The 19,058-nt window shown below is 36.7% G+C and overlaps 2 protein-coding genes and 1 pseudogene across 3 annotated transcripts; 1 reads left to right on the top strand and 2 right to left on the bottom strand.

Annotated features, from left to right (window-relative positions):
* On the bottom strand, positions 348-1,979 carry LOC18768861. Its single transcript, XM_007201582.2, has 4 exons — positions 1,098-1,979; positions 887-976; positions 734-807; positions 348-629 (listed from the first exon to the last, which is right to left on the bottom strand). Exons 1-4 carry the CDS (start codon positions 1,530-1,532, stop codon positions 614-616), a joined length of 615 nt encoding a protein of 204 aa, XP_007201644.2. The 5' UTR covers positions 1,533-1,979; the 3' UTR covers positions 348-613.
* Positions 6,399-9,760, top strand: LOC18768008 (annotated as a pseudogene).
* Positions 17,035-19,058, bottom strand: LOC18768259 (cyclin-D4-1). Of its 2 annotated transcripts, none has more exons than XM_007199967.2 (4): positions 18,575-19,058; positions 18,173-18,470; positions 17,940-18,076; positions 17,035-17,731 (listed from the first exon to the last, which is right to left on the bottom strand). In XM_007199967.2, the coding sequence occupies exons 1-4, from the start codon at positions 18,929-18,931 to the stop codon at positions 17,486-17,488; spliced, it is 1,038 nt and encodes a 345-aa protein (XP_007200029.2). In that variant the 5' UTR covers positions 18,932-19,058; the 3' UTR covers positions 17,035-17,485. The 2 variants fall into 2 exon arrangements, with proteins under 2 accessions (XP_007200029.2, XP_020425285.1); XM_020569696.1 differs by having other exon boundaries at positions 18,173-18,467.

Raw genomic sequence — 19,058 nt, 5'->3', positions numbered from 1 at the left:
AAATAATTAATGGAACACATCTATCTACTTTGTTGGACTGCTAAAGTACATGAATTAGGTGGAGAATAATGGCAGTCGACAAATTTTTTTGTTATCTTTGATGGAGAGATTGTTGATGTTTAAGGCCTGTTTATTCATTCCATAGTTTTTCACTAGCTGAGTTGATTTTCACTGCAATGGCATGATTAAAAGAGCATGGAGCTCCATGGAAAAAAATAGAGCCAGTTTGGTCACACATAGGCTGCCTAAATAAAAGGCTTAGCCTTTTTCTTTTTGTTGAAAAGAGGGATAAGCAAGAGAGGCCAGCTCATTTGCACCACCTGCTAGTTGACAAAAAATTTAATTTAATTTTGGAAGCATGAAAATTTATTTCTAACTTCTTCTCTCTTAGGTTGTTTCCCACTGCATTGACAGGTAAAAGGAGAAAAAAAAAAGAAAAAAAAAAAGGAACATGCAAGATCCCTTTTGAGATCCAATTCCTTCTACTTTTTGCAGCCTCTCCCCACCATCTCTACTTGAGAAACTAATACAGCAGCTGCTGTAGTGGTAGAAACAAGAAGAGACCAGCAACTGATGATGAAGATATCCCTTTCCTTCATCTCATGCCAATCCCCTACCCTTGAAACCATCTGCATGTTAAGAAACAGACTCCTTTAGTCTAAAGAACACAAGGAAACACTGCATTGTATTTGTAAAACTAAACTGAAAATAAATAAATAAATTGGCACTCAACTGGTTGTTCTGAAGGTTATTTCCAGATAGAGTAGATTGTAGGAAACCAAAGTGGTCTTGGTATGCAGATCTCCCCTGCAAGAAGAACCTTGAAGTCAGTTTACCCAAAAGATACAAAAAAAAACCAAAAAAAACAAAACTAGAGAACAAGTACCTGAAAATGAGTAGATGAGAAGCCTTGTGAATAATCCAGGACACTACTACTACCCCCAGAAGCTTGATTATTGGACACAATGAAGTTATTCTGCAAAATTTGTCAAGCACCCATCAAATATAATTCAATCCCATTAACAATGGATCAGAGCATGTTGATCAAATTAATCACATTAATGAAGTTAAACAGTGATTAATTAATTATTAATTACCTTGGAGTAGTTGAAGACAGGAGAGCTGGCAGTGTCATCTAGAAAAGATGGTTGTTGTTGTTGATCACCACATGAGCGCCTACCTTTTTCTTTGATTCTCTGCTTTTTTCCTGTAAACTTCAAAGGTCCAAGATCCTTGGATGGAGGATAGAAACACCCATTAATATTATTAGTAGTATTATCATCTAAGTAAACTTCATCTTCATTGAAATGTGGAGGCCCAGAAGATGCATCAGAAACCATTGACTGGTCCTCTTCTTCTTCATCCTCCTCATCTCCATCAGCTTGTTTACTTCTTTTATCCTTGTACTCATCACAGAAACCACTATCTCTATGTGAAGCCCTTGGATTATGAGAAAGAAAATTAGACTGTTCCAAGTATAGAGTCCAACCAGACTCACAACCACTACTGCATTCTGAGGCCAACACATTCATTTTTTTTCACAAAGAATACCCTCTAATGGATTTTCCTTTTAATAACACAAAGAGAGGTGAACAACTAAATATATATATAGATGAATATCAACAACTCCCTCTCTCTCTCTCTCTCTCTCTCTCTCTCTCTCTCTCTCTCTCTGTAACCAAGTAGATAAAGATGAATATCTCAATGGACTGATGGAATGTGTCTCTCTATATTTGGACTTCACATACCAAGTTATGTAAAGATATAGGAGTTTTTGGAGTGTGGTAAGAAATAAAAAGGTTTATAAAAAATAAAAAATAAAAAAGTGAAATCTTAGACCTGTTTTGTCCTGACTCTCCTCTTCCCATTCAGCTCTGTATGTGAATTAATCAAAATTGCCAGTTGGGAGGGTTATAGTGGGTGCATGTAAGAGAGAGAAATATCAAAAATAAGGCACACAATATCTCTTCACATGCTAAGACAGCGAAGCACTGTATACCCTCTTAACCAAAATCGGGGTACACGTCCATTTCCCCTTCCTCAGTATATGGACACCTATCCCTTCATAGCAGTACCATTCATGCCTCTCTGGCTCTCTCTCTCTCTCTGATGTGTTTGCCCTTTTTTTGTTGAGCACATAGCTTGATTGGATCAGCATGGGTGGTTTTAGTATGAGATTTTTCTTGAGCTTTCTGTGGTCCTCCTGCTAGAGATGTTTTAGTTAGTAGATGTAAAGCAATAGTATATGCTGCATGTTATTGGACTTAATTGCACATAGTCTTCAAGATACTTTTATCATCCTTTCCAATATTAGCTAGCTTATGTGTAGTGTTTACTGTTCAGCCAAGTGGACTTGAGAATCTCCTACCTTTCCCACTTGAAAAAGGAACTTGGAAGCTAACTAGTTTGTAGTTTTTGTAATGAAAATACCTAGGGAACCAAATTTTAATTTCAACTCCAACTTATTGACTACATATAAAAGAGTTAGGAAGAGTATTATGAATACAATACTACTAGATTTATCAAGATTTTTCATATATCATCAGATTATATGGTATGAGACAATTCGTTACTTGTCAATTTATAAATTTATATAACATACGAATCAACAGTTCATAATCCTTCACGTCACGCAGGCATAAAGTCTATTGTATCATGTGTAGTACAAGTAGTTGGTGTATTATTTGTATGTAATTGTCTAGTCTCAAGAATCAAGTGAGAATTATTAAAAGGGTTTTAACACAAAAAGTTTAGGCATGACTGCATGAGTGGAGACTGTAGAAATTTCTTGGGGCAAAGTGCAGTTGACTGGACTGGGTGTTTATGAATCCACATGCAATCACATTCAACCCTCTCTCTCTCTCTCTCTCTCTCTGTCTCTCTCCTTTTCAAGAAAGAATAGTGCAGTGCAGGGATTTACTCTTTACCTCTAAGGACTCACACACGCATGTGGGCACGTGTGCATATGCATATGCAGAATTCCCCACATATTTACACACATGTATGCACGTGCACACGCACTTCAACCTAAATTTCTCTTTCAAAGCTCCATTTTAAATATTGTCACTTGTGAATTCTGATATATATTCTTAATTTTGGTCCTCCTTTCAAAGTTCCAATGTTAGCTTCCTTCCCATCTTCCTTTTCATTTATCTTCTTTTTCTTTTCCTTTTTCTTTTTCTTTTCTCCTCTTATTTTTATGTATAAATCACTGTGAACCACAATGTGCCCTAATATAGGCATCTTATTATATTTGAATAGCTCACCATCCTAATTATAAATTAAGGAAACCAAAGTATATTAAGCATGTGGTGGTCAAAATAAAAGGCCACAATAACAGGTGTTAAACTTATCCGTAGCCGCATAAAGTATAATCAACAAGTTTAACCATAATAATTGGTGCGTGGTCTATGAGTACTCAAGTCAATAGTGCCATGTACATATATGTATAGACATATGTTATGGTCGGCCGTCTATATACATACATAGATAAAATTTGGACGTTGATGAATATAAAACTCACAATGCATCAACAGTTAAATTTTATCAACACGCACTAAACAGCTAATTCGGACAACTTATTATTGCATTGAAAATGAAGGTAAAAACTTTAAAACCCATGTGCATTCCCTCTTGGATCACTCATTATTAATAGTCCATCCAAATGTTATTCATTAGGGACCTCCAAGTGTTACTATCAAACCCATCCAAATTGGGATGCAGATGCTGTGTCTAGTAGTGTGTACCACCATCCAAGATTAAATTGTGAGCTCTCTCCAACTGGCCAAATCTCCATCTCTCTCTCTCTCTCTCTCTCTCTCTCTCTCTCTCAATTTGATTGAACCCATGAATAGGTAACCCATGTCCCATCCAGCTCATATGGACCAAGCTTTGACAAATGCTGATTGGGGGGCTTAACAGACATTGGGTCCCGGACTCGGTTTTGACCTTATCTACCTCAATGAATTGGTCAACTTAATTAGATGAGCAGTTAACCTACTTAATAAGTTCATAATAACACACTTATCCTCAAAATGTAATGCTTGCCACAGGCCTCGGGGAATCACTAATATCATAATCTCAAAATCTTGAAATTAGCTATTATGATATACTAATTTTTCACTAAACGTAACTTTAATCTCTGTCACAACTATAATTTATGAAACTTGTTGAATGTCTAATTCATAATTGTAACAGTGTTCAAAGTTTGAATATCCAATACAATTATTTATATCATATTTACGACTTAGCAAAGGAGCATTACTACAAGCAACAAATCATATTTATTTATTTATTTTTCTCTAATCACATATATCATTCATCCTTAACTTCTTATTGTAATACTTAAATTTCTAGTGAATATGGTATTATCATGTCATTTTCTATATCATTTGGTAGTAGTAATAAATTTTCAGCTTTAAATTTTTAGACGTATATTTATATTATCAGACTGTGAATATGATAGTTAGTAAATATGGAACGGAAAAAGTATTAATAAAATACATACGTGTTTTATTCAGAAAAATTTTGGCAAGATACAATCTAAAAGTTTGGTCACTATATGATATTTTTATTTAATTTTTTAATATATATTATTTTTATTCAATAATATGTGAAAAAAAAAGTGTATAATACGTGAATTTTGTCTGTATTATTGAATTTAAAAAAATATATATGTAGGTGTATTATAAAATATGTATTTTACTTATTCTTTAAAACATGTACGAAAAATAGAAGTATTATTAAAACATACATACGTATGTGTATAATATGAATACTACATTATTTAAAGGAAGAGATACACGTGGGCGATTAATAGGCCCCAGCTGGTAAGCTCAGGTGGGTCCAAGACCAAAAGTGGGACCCTAACCACAATCACGATTTGTCGCATAGCAAGAGTACATCGTACGGACGGGTGTACGAGGGCCAGCTGCACCGACCACTCGTGATGCCCAGTATCTCTACACGCAGATTTCTGACAGGGCGGAGGGAATGGTGTGGTTGGACGCCACTTGGATCCTTGCCCAATCATTTCGCGGGAACCATGCCCTTGCGGCCCAAGATTGAGATAAGGTCATCACTGTTTGTCCTCCACGCGCGTTATGGGCGCGTGAGGTGGTGTGAGATTTTACCCATATTCTTGGGGCTTTGCTTAGCAAGTGGACGGTGGTAGAATATGATGAATTGATGATCATAGGATTCTCTTTCCTCTCTCTCATATAAGAGTTGAGAGAGAGTGTTCAGCTTTCAGCTCCAGGTGGCTACCACTAGCGTGGTCCTAAGTGAAAACCTCCAAATTTCAATGGATATTCAGTACCATCCTTGAAGATTCTCATAATGTCTACTCTTTTGGAATCTTGTAACACTTTGCAATCAAAACTTTACCCAAATCAAGCCTTAATTGCATATATACCTCAATTGTATTTCCAAAGTATGTTAGTGTTAGATGTTGATTCGTAAGTGGATGTGACATGTTAGATGTTCATTCATTCGTTTCGTAAGTGACTATGATCTGTTTGATGACTTGCGTGCTCTCGACAATGATAATAATAAACATTTGAGGCATTTTGGAATCAAATTTGCATATAAACGACTCATAATAACTCGCGCTTACTCCTTAAACTGGAAGATGATGTTGTTCTGATGAGTATGAAATGAGACTACTAGAAGTTAAAACCGTGCTGTCTTTTATTGTACCATGTCATTGTTCTTATCATCATTTCCCTGGATAACTGAGTGAAATTAACTTTATCCAAACCATCAAGGCCTCTCTGCACAATTCCCTCTTGTTGTACTGTTCCCACACCAATTAAGAATAGTACTCGTGCACCTTTCACTTATTCAATCATGTGGTGGATAGAGATTTCAAAATTTAATTACTGAATATTTCTATTTTGGTGAAGATGATAGTGATAAACATAAATATGTGGCACCAAGAAACTTGTCCTCCTGCTTACGACAGTGGGTGTTTGGTCACTCCCATGTGGGAAGTCCGCATCAGGAACGGCCATAAATATGGACAATCAAGAACTTGTTCCCATCACATGACAAACACGAAGTATCAGTTTGTTCTTTCAAGAAAAAAAAAAAACCCTTGCAAACTTAATTCTCAATCAAATCTTTTGGAGAGAGTGTGGCCTTCGGTAGTCCCAAAAAAAATCTGAGGCATTTGGAATTTTTTGGAAGTCCAGTCCACTTGCAAAGCAGTACAAATTCTTAAGGCTCTGGGCCTATCCAACAAAAATTTCATTTTCATATTGGCCATGCACTCAAAGAATCCCAACTAGCACTAAACATGTGGATGGGGGGGGTCCAAACTTTCACTATTTGCTTAGCCATTCCTACAAATATTGATCACATTTTGCACAAAACTGAAAAGGCCAATGTTAGAAGAATAGAAAGTGCTATAGCTTAGCTAGAGAGAAACCTATATGGAGAGAAGTGACAATTTCTTACATGAAGCTAGCTACCTAGACCAAGAAGGTCAACTTAGAACCTCAAGGGTACCCGTGGTTCAAGAAATCGCTCATCGCGGGATTAAACACTTGACTGAGAGGTTTATTAGGGTGTATCCTCAATATGATCATGATCCGGTTACCTTATTTTTAGCTGATGATGTTTCGGCGTTCCTACCATCAATAAGTATGGCCAACTTACTGGGCCCGGTTCAAACCCGAGGACCGAGCCCGAGAGCTGGCAAGAGCTTGGGGCATGTTCGTAATCAAGGACCACGGTGTACCTTGGTCTGTTTTGCAAGGTGTGAGGGATGTGGTTAAGAAGTTCTTTGGGCTGTCGTTTGAAGAGAAGAAAGCCAGCGTTGGGTCGTACGTAAGTGGAGACAACATGGGTTATGACCGGAACTTTGTGAAGTCGGAAGATCAGCCGCTGGATTGGATTGATCGTGTGACTATGAAAGGAGCTCCTGTTGGAGCCACCCAAGGGCTCCACGTTTGACCTCAAAGGCCTGCCAATTTCAGGTGCCCTACTTTCATCACATAAATATCTATGTGCAAATGCAAGCATACATTTTGGCGTTTCTATATTTTTCTCATATCCAACCAAACCGCCTTAAAAAGTAGCCCAATTGAAATTTTTTGGTGTGGATATTAGCCCAACTTTGTATTTAGGATCAACTCACAGAGTGCCTCAGATCACATCAATTTTGTGACATTGTTAAGCAGGCATGCTATAGAGCAATACGTTGCAGAAGCAAGAGCCATCTTGAATGACTTATTGGATGCCCTAGCCGAAGCCTTGTTGCTAGAAAGACATGCATTCCTCCAAAACTTTGACCCCAACGAAAGTGAGATCAATGTAAGAGTCAACTACTACCCATGCGGACGCACCCAAGGGACAGGAGGGGTCAATTGACCCCTTGGGATGCCGGCGTTTGGCTATGGAGGTCGCAGGAGAACAGTTGCAGACCCCTTGGCCAGCAGCCTGTTGACCCCTTGGATGCACTGAACGTGCTCGATGAAAGTTCCCAAAGACAGATAGAGAGGTTGGTTGATGGGTTACTGCGATGGTAATGGGTAGTTGAGTTTTAATTTTGGAGAGAGAGAAAAGGAAAGGCGAGGTAGAGCAGATCAAAAGGAATTTGTGTTGCAACCCAGAGGAGCAAAATAGTCACTGGAAGAAGAGCCACTGACAGAGAATTCGACCGGAGAGGGGGAAAAAAGAGTATCTTTGATTCGTGTTGTGTTGTGAGCTAGTCTTTTTTTTGTTTTTTGTTTTTTTTGTGTTTTTTTTTTGGAAGGCCTATTTTGCTTTCAAAACAACATAAAAATAGAGTGCTGCTAAACGAACCCTAAAATTAACTGAGTACACCATACTACTAAACTATTTATTGAATTACTAATTTACTCTAATATAAAATGACCAAAAAAGATATATTAAATTGTGAAACAAATATACTTTTAATAAGTACACATTACTCACCATATTCAACATTTATCAAAGGAAAGCGAAAAACCCTACTTCTTGTTAGGTTTGATTTCGACATATGCTTTGGAGACTTTGGTGAAGTTACAAATGTTCAGATACCTTGTCAATGTGTGAATGGACCACATGAAAACGTTGTGAAGGTGGCATCCCCACCAATGTTCTCGAAAGATGACAATTCCCCAAATGGAATTGCTATTTTAGAATACCGTCTTATGGGGATGCAAAAGATCTTGCCATACCTCCAGATTTCAAGGTCTCGCAATTTCACATGATGCTCAAAATCTTCCCCTTCCAATGGCGAAGTGTGTAGAACCTTTAGGTAAAGCTCATCATGCACCTCAAATGTATTTCTCTCACTCATCAACTGGACATGGGGACATTAGAAATGGAAATCAAGATCAGCAACTGCCAGAAAGCTTTGGTTCGACTGATAATTTGGTTGGTAACCAGGATGAGAATCAGTTGGGTTGTAATCAGGAGGTTTTGTCTTTTGTTGGATATAAGCACCATCTTTCATGGTTGATTTCTACTGTGGTTCCACGAAAGACTTCCATCCTCATTATTCTGGTTATCCAATGTCAAGTAGTATTGCTGGAAGTCTGAAACCTTCCAACTCTTAGACAGATCTCAGTGGGGATCATGATAGTCACTTATATAGTCTAAATTATGGCCGTTGGTGCTACGACTATGAGCTAAATGCAGCAATTCCTCCCATGGCGCACCTCCAGTGCATTCATAGTTTCAAAGCAAAAAGCCATGGGATGTAATTGGACAAATTTGTTGGTGTGGTGTATTAGGGTGTATCAGGGGTATTTTGGTAGTTAAATAGGGTGTACTTAGTTAATTTTATATTTTAATTTAAATATTAGAGTATACTTAGATCATAAGATGTACTCAGATAATTTTAGGGTTCGTTTAACAACACTCTAAAAATATAATATTAGAAGTATTAAAGTGGGGGACACTAACAACAAGAAACATGTTATATTATATGTAGTATTTTTTATTTTTAATTTTGAAAAAGAAAATGAGAGGTTTTGTTTTTTGTTTTAATAATTTTCTTTTTCAAAGTTGGGGGTTGGGTTTGTTTCATTTTAAATTTTTTTTTAAAGATAATTGTAGTCTCTATACATTATAATTATTCTTTATAAAAAATGATATTCTCTTTTAGATAAGACATAAACAAAAGTGCCTAAAATTATTAAAAAATAAATTATTTATGAAACTATAATGCAAAGTTATTAAAAGAGAACTCGTCATGTACAATTGAAATTTGGATGGAAACTATTTTCCTATTTTTCTAGTGTTTTTTTTTTCCAAAAAATTTTTAAAATTTTTACATTGTGACTCCTTGGCCCGAGAATCCTGGATCCGCTATTGACCCATCATGTCCTAGACCAGACCTTGCCCTTGGTCTAACTCCACATTCTGATGCCAGCGCCCTCACCCTCCTCATGCAATTCGACCCGGGGCTGCCGGAGGCCTCCAAGTGTTGAAAGACATGAAATGGGTCAGTGTGACTTGGCCACCAGAGGCATTGCTGGTGAATGTGGGAGATTTGCTAGAGATCATGAGCAATGGGAGGTTGAAGAGCCCATGGCATAGGGTTGTGACCCAAATGGACATAGATCGGTTTTCAGTGGCTTTGTTCTATAATCCGTCTCCCCAAACTGAGATTGAGCCCATTTGGAATTGTTCCTTGAGTGATGAGGAGTATAAGAAGGTGGTTTTGGGTGATTATTTGCAGCATCTTTATAAGATTAGTCCTACCATGGAGAAAGAAGCTATTAACTTTTCTAAAACACCAAAACCCTAATGGGGACGTGTGTAAGAAGTACATGTTGTTATTATTGTAATATATGGAATGTTTTTCCCTCATACCTTGGTTCTGATTTTGAATTTTTTATACAAGCGATAATCTACTCTAAAATACCTAATTTACACTGAGAGAAATTCGAACTTGAGTGCAAAGGGACAGAATCACTACCCTGACCAACTAACCTAACTCAAATATGCGATTTTGTTTGTTATTTGTGTAACTCACAGAGGTGAAAGAAGGCCAAGGCAAATGCAAAAAAAATTAATTACCATATTCGGTAAATATTAATTTCCATAATCATACATCTATCAAGATTAAGATTGATGTGCCATCGGCTCAAACTCCTCCCCCGCTGCAATATCTTAGAGGGCCATTTTCTTGATCTTAGGTACAATATTTTTCTTTGCATTTGCTTTGGCCTGCTTTTTCCTCGGTGAAGCCAGGTTTATAGATTTTGTTTTTTTTAAAATATTTTTGCCGTTGGCTATGCAAAACTTTTCAGCTAGAGACTCATCAATTTCAATTGGAAGATCATGCCGATCTCCAAATGTCACACTAGTGTTGTGTTCTAACAAGTTCTACAATAGCATGCCCATGTTACACATACTTCTGATTGAAGATCATTTATGTAAAAAATGTATGTAGCTTTTATTGCTTGAAACCCCTTCGACGCATAGCGCAACGGCGTTGGTATTGATTGAATGTGTTGTGTATATGAGCCGTAGGAGGCAGTGGCGGTCCTAAAGTCATAGAGGCTCTAGGTGAAACATAAAAATGTGGCATCAATCTTCTATGTACATTCATTCGATTTATTTTTACTGTAATTATATTATATTAACTCAAATTTAATATTGTTACATTTAAATAGACAAAAAACAAACAAACAATATGTAATCACATTAGGCCTTCAAACACTGGACTAGGATTCTAGATCCAATTCACCTACTTCATCATGCGAACCAAACAGGCCCATTGTACACAAGAAGATAGGAATAAACAAAATTTACTCAAATTCTAGTACAATAATACATATTTACTTACCCATATAAATCAGAGAATTTTTCAAAACTGTATATCTTTACTAGACATTTGTAAATTCAAAATTAATTTCCCAAAAAACAAAACATGAAATTCAAATCTAAAAGAATCATCAATCACCATACATGTTAAATAACTTCAACCTTTATTAAATCATTGAGAAAGTGTAAAAAGAAAAGTGTTTGTTGTTAAGAAATTTCTTTTTTATAGTTCAAAATTTGAGATTGGGCTCAATGTATTTTATTTCTTAATTTTATTCAACTAGTTTAATTGACATAGATTATGAATTTAATGAATAAGCTGGTCTTTTTCAAGGCGAGATTCAAAGCAAAAAATTCCAAAGGTATCAGAGACATTTTTGTTGCATGGATCTCTTTTATCTCACTCCTGCTTTCTCTCTTCTATAAGTACAAGATTGTAAGAGAACAAGGATGACGGGAAAAAGAAAAAAATAGAGAAGTGATGTGAGTTTGAAATGAAACAATGGGCCACTGAGTCCCACATCGGCTGAAAAGAGGAGGAACAGGGGAAGGAGCTCGTATAAATAGAAGTTGGTGGGTGGGGATAAAATTTAAAAGGGTCGGTTGGCTAAATATGCCACTCTCACCCTAGCTTGGTGAGTGCCGTATGGATATCAAGACATATGGCCGACATAATTTGTGGGACCTCGTAGGGTTGGCTCGCTTTGGCCGACCCTCCCAATCTAAGTCCAAACATTTACACATTTACTTAATATTCAAACAATATTGTTGGCAATTTAGAACAAACAAATATTTATGAAGCTCGACTATTGGGTAATTTTATCCTACTAACATTATTGATTCTATACAAAATTAGTTAAATACCCATTCCTAGACATAAAACTATAAATAAACCCTATACTATTTACTGTATATAAACACACCCAAAATAAACCCAAAAATCGACAGCTGTCGATTTTTTCAATTTAACAGTTATATTGGATTACGGTTTTGCCCTTTTGCAATTTTGAGAAATAGCCGACTTAATTTTTTTTTAAAAATCTTTTATTTAATAACAATTATGTTGTAGATTGAAGAAGAATAGGAAGAAGAAGAGCATCGACCATGGCGATCAGCAGCTTGTGCGGCTCCAGGCTCATCTTCTTCCGCCAATCCTTTCGATGCTCTAGGCAACGGTCTTATCGGTTCTTCTTCCAAGACTTAGGTTCGTTATCTTCCTCGTTGCTTCTTTCACTTTCAATTTCTCTTCTCCATTTCAAATTTTCAATCCTCAATGACGTCATTTTCTCAAGCTTTCATTTGATTCACGAGCAGGACGCTCACAGCTTTTGAGCCGTAATTTTAGCCAGACGCTCATGGCCACATGCTGCACCTGATCTGAGAGAAGGCTCACAAGGATGAGCTTAAGAAGAACAAAGAGACCATTTCAAGGTCAGCCGAATCATATTGATATGATCCGGTTTGATTATCGCCGAAATTCGAAGCTCGTTGAGCAATTTCTTTGCGATTTTGTGATTAATTTGAATACGTCTACGGTTCTTTCCCTTAGTTTGGCATTTCGTTTACAAATTGCGATAAATAAATTGAAAAAAAAAATCTGAAAATTACTTGCTTGTTTAGTTGTGTGAGTTCTAATATGATTTGTAATGCTGGTACTGTGTTTCTAGTTCCTAGCAGAATGGTTGAGCATTTACATAAACATTTATTGTTTGTATGATGTACATGCTGAGCTACTGTTAGTTAGCAATTTTTGTTTCAGTCTTACTACTGCTTTTGTTATTACAGAAAAAAAAAATGTTGTTTACTTGTTAAAATTCATTTTTCATCGGGTTGAGACCTATAAGTTATCTAGCTTGGTTTTTTTGCTATATATATATATATATATATTATTTTTTATATATGATGTGAAAATATATTGTATTATGCCTTTCAGGATAATGAACAATTAATGAAGGCACTGTCAAAGCTAGTCAATCTTAACAATCCAGATCTTGTCTTGTTTGTTGGAGAGGCACTTGTTGGAAATGATGTCGTTGATCAACTTTCAAAATTTGATCAGGTTTGAGCTCCATATTCATGGTTTTTTCTAGTATTGTCCAATTAGGGTTTGAATCTGGTGTTTTCCATATTGAGTTTTGCTTATTAAATTGACCAAAATCTTTACTGCAATGTGCAGCTTCTGGATGAAATGATTGACAATGGCTTCCCTCTCACTACAGAACCTAATATTATGAGAGAGATGATTGCTCTACCAAATATAGTTAACAAGATGTTGAGTGTTGTGACAGGCAACAGTTCCAACATAAGTGACACACTTCCAGGTGCAACATCATCTTGCATTCCATAGTATTAACAGTGTACTACTATGACGTAGTATTAACAGTGTTTTTTTTTTTTTTTTTTTTTTTTTTTTTTTTTTTTTTTTTTTTGTAGAGGTATCTTGTTATTACTAGTATTCTTCGCTGCTGGGGTTGGCAAGACCATGCTTATCAGTGATGCTGAGAAAGTTTATGCCTTTGGAAAGGACTCAAGATGGTTCTATGACATAGTATAAACAATGTACTTCTATGAAATGGTATTAACAATGTTTTTCTATGAAATGATATTAACAATGTACTTCTATGACATGGTATTAACAATGTACTTCTATGACATGGTATTAACATTGTACTTTTATGGAATGGTATTAACAATATACTTCTATGGAATGGTATTAACAATATACTTCTATGACATGGTATTAACATTGTACTTTTATGACATGGTATTAACAATGTTATGGAATACGAGATGGTATTAACATTGTACTTTTACGGTTTACTTTTTTTTTTGGGCCGAAAGTTATGGAATACGAGATGGTACAATGTTTGGGCTTGTTTATAAATTTGGGCTGGGTTTGTTTTGGGTGTTTTTTGAGTATTTTTCTGTTGGGCTTGATAGTGGCAGTGCTGTAATTTATTGGAACTTCAACACTAATTTGTTATTTAATAAATGGATTTTGGGTGTGTTTATGAAGTGTTTTCCATGTGGAGTTTTTTTATAATTTCAGCTCCTATTTTGGGTATATTAGTGAAGATCCCTTGATTCTATTCCATGCACTTACTCATAATAGTTTCCTCCACTATCTCATCTCATCAAACTTGAAAGTTCAATTATATTATTTTGTACAAATTAAATAAAAAATAGAGAAGTAAGTTTAAATGAATGATCACAAAAATAAGTAAAATCATACTCATTTGAATTATAATAAAAAAACTCAAAATAGAAATTATAAAAAAAAAAAAGTCCATCCCTATTGTGAAAATATGTACGAAAAATAATTAGGCCCAGCTGGCCCAACTATTTCGGTAGGTATTTTTAGTCAAATTAGTTGAATATGTTGAACCCTATCTCAGTCCGTGTAAGTCTCGAATTTAGAGACGGTGTTTTTAACGAACTGAAAAATGTCAAATAATAATAATATTAGAAACAACATATTGATCAAATGATGTCGTACATGACATATTATCACTTTTAAATTGACAAAATTTCCGGTGATTAATTTCCAACTCAACTTCAAGCAAGCATTTTGGATTAAAGTTGATCCTATATGTTTACAAATAAATCACTTTCTTATTTACTTTAAAAAATCACAAAGATATTACGGTCAAATATCACACCTACATATCTTAATTGATTTTTTTTTTATTTTTTATAAAGAGAATAACAACTACCATTCCTTTTTTGGCTCCTTTTCCTTTTACAGTATGTTGTCTCAATCTTATGATGAATGTAGTAAAACCAATAATGCACCCTTTTTATGCAATTTGAGTTGGGACCCAATGCCCAATTTCAAATACATAATCTATGGTTGAAGATTTTGTGGCAACACATTTTGGATTTGCTACTTTATTTATAGTGTAACAGTGTCATCTAATCTCAATACCAATGTCAATTGTCAAACGCAACTAGAAATCTTAGACAAAAGGTGAATATCTTTTACGGTTGCACTTGTGACTATCCCACCTTGATGTGGAACTTTGACTATTCTAATTTGCTTTTTTTTAGGTCTTCTATTTGTCAGATGCAAGGATTTTCCCTCCTTTGCTCCTTTTTGTTTTGTTTTCTTCCTATTCTTTAAACATTTATGATGCACAACTGAAAATGTTACACTTTGTAATTGAAAAGTTCACGAAAATCCTAAATTTAATGGCTGTAAAATGGTGAGTGCTAGACAAGTCGTAAAAGTTACAAGTTTTGAATTCGAATCTTCCTTCTTTTCTAACGAAAAAACACCAAAACTTACCCAGTACATGTGATCTGTGGCTGATTTATGTGTATGGTGAAACAAGCCTGCAAATTTCTCCAAGAACACATTGATGAGGGGGTTCCTCAAAGGACAGAAGAAAGCTAGAGGTGCCAATCACACAGACATGCAGGGCAAAACACTTGTTTGGTCTCTCTCTCATTTGATTTCTTATACAAGGAAAGATAAGAAATCAGTAGAGAGTACAGGAGATACTATTGGTGGGTGGGTGGATGAATGGTTTCTTGGTACAACGGGAAGGTTGTTAATGCCCTTTTGTCTCTTGCTTTGGCCTCTTCCCTTTTCTCTAAGGACAACTTTGGAAAGGTCCTTTGTCCTACAATTACAGGGTCATAATCTCTCTCTCTCTGGAGGGTGGCCTTTATCATAAGCTCCTTAACTGCCCACCGTTTGTGGGCCTCTGTGGGGGCCCAGTTCTTGTCCCAAGCCCAGATTTCACATGTACACAAAAACTCTTCTTGACCACATTACTTATATAACCCTTAGATCACACCTTATCTTTTAATTATTGGATTAAATTAATTAGTTGTTTGTTTAAATTGGTTAACCTGATCTAACGATTAAGAAATAGAACCTCGCCTAAGAGTTATATATAATACCCACACTATAAAATGACTCACATGTATATACTTCATTTAAATATGGTCAGGGACAAGTCGAATCCCGAACACAGATTAATCCTACCCTTCAAATGTGAGGACACCTCATAGTATTTTTAAAAAAAATTAAAAAAATAGGGTCCCATCTTTACCTTTTCATACAGCCTGGAAATGGGTTGCCTAATTTTTAATCTCTTATTTTATTGGAAATCATGAGACAAATTTTTCTTGTCCCGTTTGTTTATAGGTCATTTTCCCACCACATCAAGGCCAAAATAATTCAAAGGTTTTGCGCAAGCGCTGTCTGTAATCAAGGAAACACTCACTTGAAATGGACGAGCTAAAATATACTTTATTATTTTTATTGATATTTTGATTATATTATCATGTGAGAGAGGAAAAAATATCTTCACTGCAGATCATCTACTTTCATTTATCATGTGCTTAATGCATTAATGATTGAATGCGAGAGTCATCGTATGAAATGACAATATGAAAGATTTTTTCTACGGAACAAGTTGTAAGTAACAAACGTTTCGATAACAAATTTCTATCATCTTTTTTTGCATTTAAAAAGTTATCTCAAACAATAATCTCGTAATTTACACGAAAGAAGTAGAATTTGTCACATGAAGAGTTGGTTGCATGAGATGATTGCATAGTAGAATTTTTCTGAAAGTAAATGCCTTTGAACTAAAATTTGAAGGAACTAACAATCAAATCAAGCCATTACTTCCTCTCTAAACCTAAATTTAACCTTAAACCACATCAGAGAATGCTCAGGAATCCGATCGTCGAAACCAAATGGGCAACTATTAGTAACTCTCTAAAAAACAATAATGAGTGCCAACTTTTTCCCACAAAGACAGACAGAAATTCCTCTTGCAATCAAGACCACCTTCCATGAATGATCCAACCTTGTAAGTTGTTTTTCAATTGTGGCCTCAATTTGAGATAAGAAGTTCATCGAATTCAATACTAGAAAAACTTTATGGACCCAAAAATATGATGCATTTATTTACCCAAAGAAAAATGAATATATAATGCAAAGTGCACATACCAAAAATAAAAAAACACCACTTTCGCAAAATAAATAAATAAATAAAAATAAAAAATAAAAAATAAAAAAACACCAAAATAAGAAGGGAAAAAAAAGCACGATTTGATACACAAAATAAATATAGCTCTGATGTGACCTCATGTGGTCTCCAGTCATCAAATCAAATCTTTGCCCCTCACTAGTCAATATAATGATATGATCGTACCAGTACTCTTCACTCCTTACACGTGGACGGCTCCGATTCACCTCACCTATCTGTACCCCATATCCCAACTCCACTGAGATTCTTTCCCTCCAATTCCTTTCCTCCCCACATTACGTGTCAAGCACTCGTCACCCCCACGTCATTCCCGCCAAACCTCCCTCCCGACATCACTCTCAAAACTCCTTGTCCTTTCCTAACCCAGCACAATTATTATTTTACCCTCCATTTTATTAATAATTTTCAATTACATTAATTAAACCCTCACCCGCCACGTGGCAAAACCGTCACGTATTTCGTAGAAGATCCATAATTTACATGCACGACATGATTTAAAACATCATTACCCTAATTAGACCCATAAATCTAATTTACCGAAAATAAAACCCATCGTCCTCAAAATATATAAAAATTATCTCTAATCCCAACCGTCCATCTTATCATGATGAGAGTTGACAAAAAAAATATAAGGACAAAAAATTCGAGACAGATTTAATTTAATTTAAATAGTTTTAATTTCTCTGTCTCTGTTTTATCTACGGCGGCTGTACATCAGCGGCAGAGGAGGGTCGGAGCCGCTTTGCTGGCGGCTCAGCTTCGACGGTGGAGCCGGGATTTTCTGACCGAGTGTCGCAACTTCCACAGGCAGCCGCGTCGAGCACGCCAACTGGGCTGGCTGGGGACGAAGACGCCGTTCCAACGACGGGCTCTTTATGGCGGGACGAGGGACACGTGTCGATCAGATACTCCTCCATGAGTTGGTGACAGCTTCTCGCCCCCTCCTGTCCCCAATGAAAAAACAAAACAAAACAAAAATAAATAAATTTTTATTACCGCACGGATTTGTCAATCTTTTTTCTCAACACAGCTTTCTATGCCTTCTAAACTCTTCGAATTCCTCAATAAAAACAACACAAATTAATTATTTACAAAACAGCCCCGGGAAAAGTCAAAGCTTTGCTAAGAAGACCCCGCGGTGGATTTATATACTTTGTTTACTCTTTCGTGGAACAACGACGCCGCCGCATCAGAGTCTTCCGCAGCCGCAAAATCGACACTTTTTTCGGCGGCGCATAGCACCGCCGCCGCGGCAATTGTGGAAGGCGAAAAACCCAAGAAATCAATCACTGAAACACAATAAAAAAACGAAATTTAAACAAAAATCCAAAAACAAATACAAAATACAAAGAAAGAACTGGGTTATATTTATTTCTATGTATTACCACGGGTGGTGCTGAGAATTAGATCGGAGGAAGCTGAGAAGAGAGAGGAGGAAGAAGACGAGGGGAGGTTGGCGATGAAGTGGTGGAGGAAATCGAAGGGGGTGATGGATCGGAGCCTCCAGTTGAGAATGGTCATGACCCGGAGCTCCATTCTCTGAACCGTTCTGGGCTCGAACACGAACTTGGGTTCGAATATTTGGAGGTCCAAAATGAAGGGCACATTGGGCTCCTCCATCTTCGCCGCTAAAGACAGGCAAGCCACAGACAGCAGCTGAAATGGCCAGTACCCATTGTGCTGCTGCAGCAATAAATAAATAAATAAGCAAGCGAAAAGTCAGACACGTCAGCACATTTTCCCGGAAAATGCGACGTTTTCTCGGAAAAGGGAGGAGAGTGATTTACCGGGAGAGAATGGGAGGAGAGGAAGCGGTCGAAGTAGTTGATGGAGAGGAAGGCGGTGAGGGGAGAGAAGCGGTAGTGGGCGTGGACTTTTAAGATCCAGTTGATTGAGTCCTGGCGAGCGGTGACGTCGATCGAACGGTCGCGGAGGCGGGAGATGTAGTTTGGGGAGGGCATGTGATTGAGCTCGGAGTCGATCAGACGGGTGAGGATGGTGGCGGTGTCGTCGGTTTCATCGGACGGTGGGGAGTGATGGGATGAGACGACAAAGTTGGAGGTGTCGTAGGAAGAGGAAGAGGAAGAGGAAGAGGAAGACATTGGGTGAGAGGAGAGGTGGGTTTGGTCATGGCTGGGTTGCATAAGGAGGCATTGTGTTATTGCAGGTTTCGCTTGCTGTCTCTCAGAGTGAGACTCTTGTGTGGTGGTGGTGGTGTGTGTTGGCTCTTTTCTTTCCTTTATTTTGTTGCACTTTTGTGTGTTTTCTTCT

Source organism: Prunus persica, chromosome G8 (assembly GCF_000346465.2).
Source record: "Prunus persica cultivar Lovell chromosome G8, Prunus_persica_NCBIv2, whole genome shotgun sequence".
Classification (NCBI taxonomy): Eukaryota; Viridiplantae; Streptophyta; class Magnoliopsida; order Rosales; family Rosaceae; genus Prunus; species Prunus persica.
The sequence above is the reverse complement of the archived record's forward strand: the minus strand, read 5'-3'. Positions and strand labels throughout refer to the sequence as shown.

Excerpts from the sequence above, each read along its gene's own strand:
- LOC18768861 (XM_007201582.2), bottom strand. The coding sequence starts at position 1,532 with ATGAATGTGTTGGCCTCAGAATGCAGTAGTGGTTGTGAGTCTGGTTGG. Across the intron at positions 977-1,097 it reads CTGTCTTCAACTACTCCAAG|AATAACTTCATTGTGTCCAA; the intron begins GTAATTAATAAT and ends CAAATTTTGCAG. Across the intron at positions 808-886 it reads TCTCATCTACTCATTTTCAG|GGGAGATCTGCATACCAAGA; the intron begins GTACTTGTTCTC and ends TTCTTCTTGCAG.
- LOC18768259 (XM_007199967.2), bottom strand. The coding sequence starts at position 18,931 with ATGCAACCCAGCCATGACCAAACCCACCTCTCCTCTCACCCAATGTCT. Across the intron at positions 18,471-18,574 it reads TCTCCTCCCATTCTCTCCCG|CAGCACAATGGGTACTGGCC; the intron begins GTAAATCACTCT and ends TTATTGCTGCAG. Across the intron at positions 18,077-18,172 it reads AATTCTCAGCACCACCCGTG|TGATTGATTTCTTGGGTTTT; the intron begins GTAATACATAGA and ends ATTGTGTTTCAG.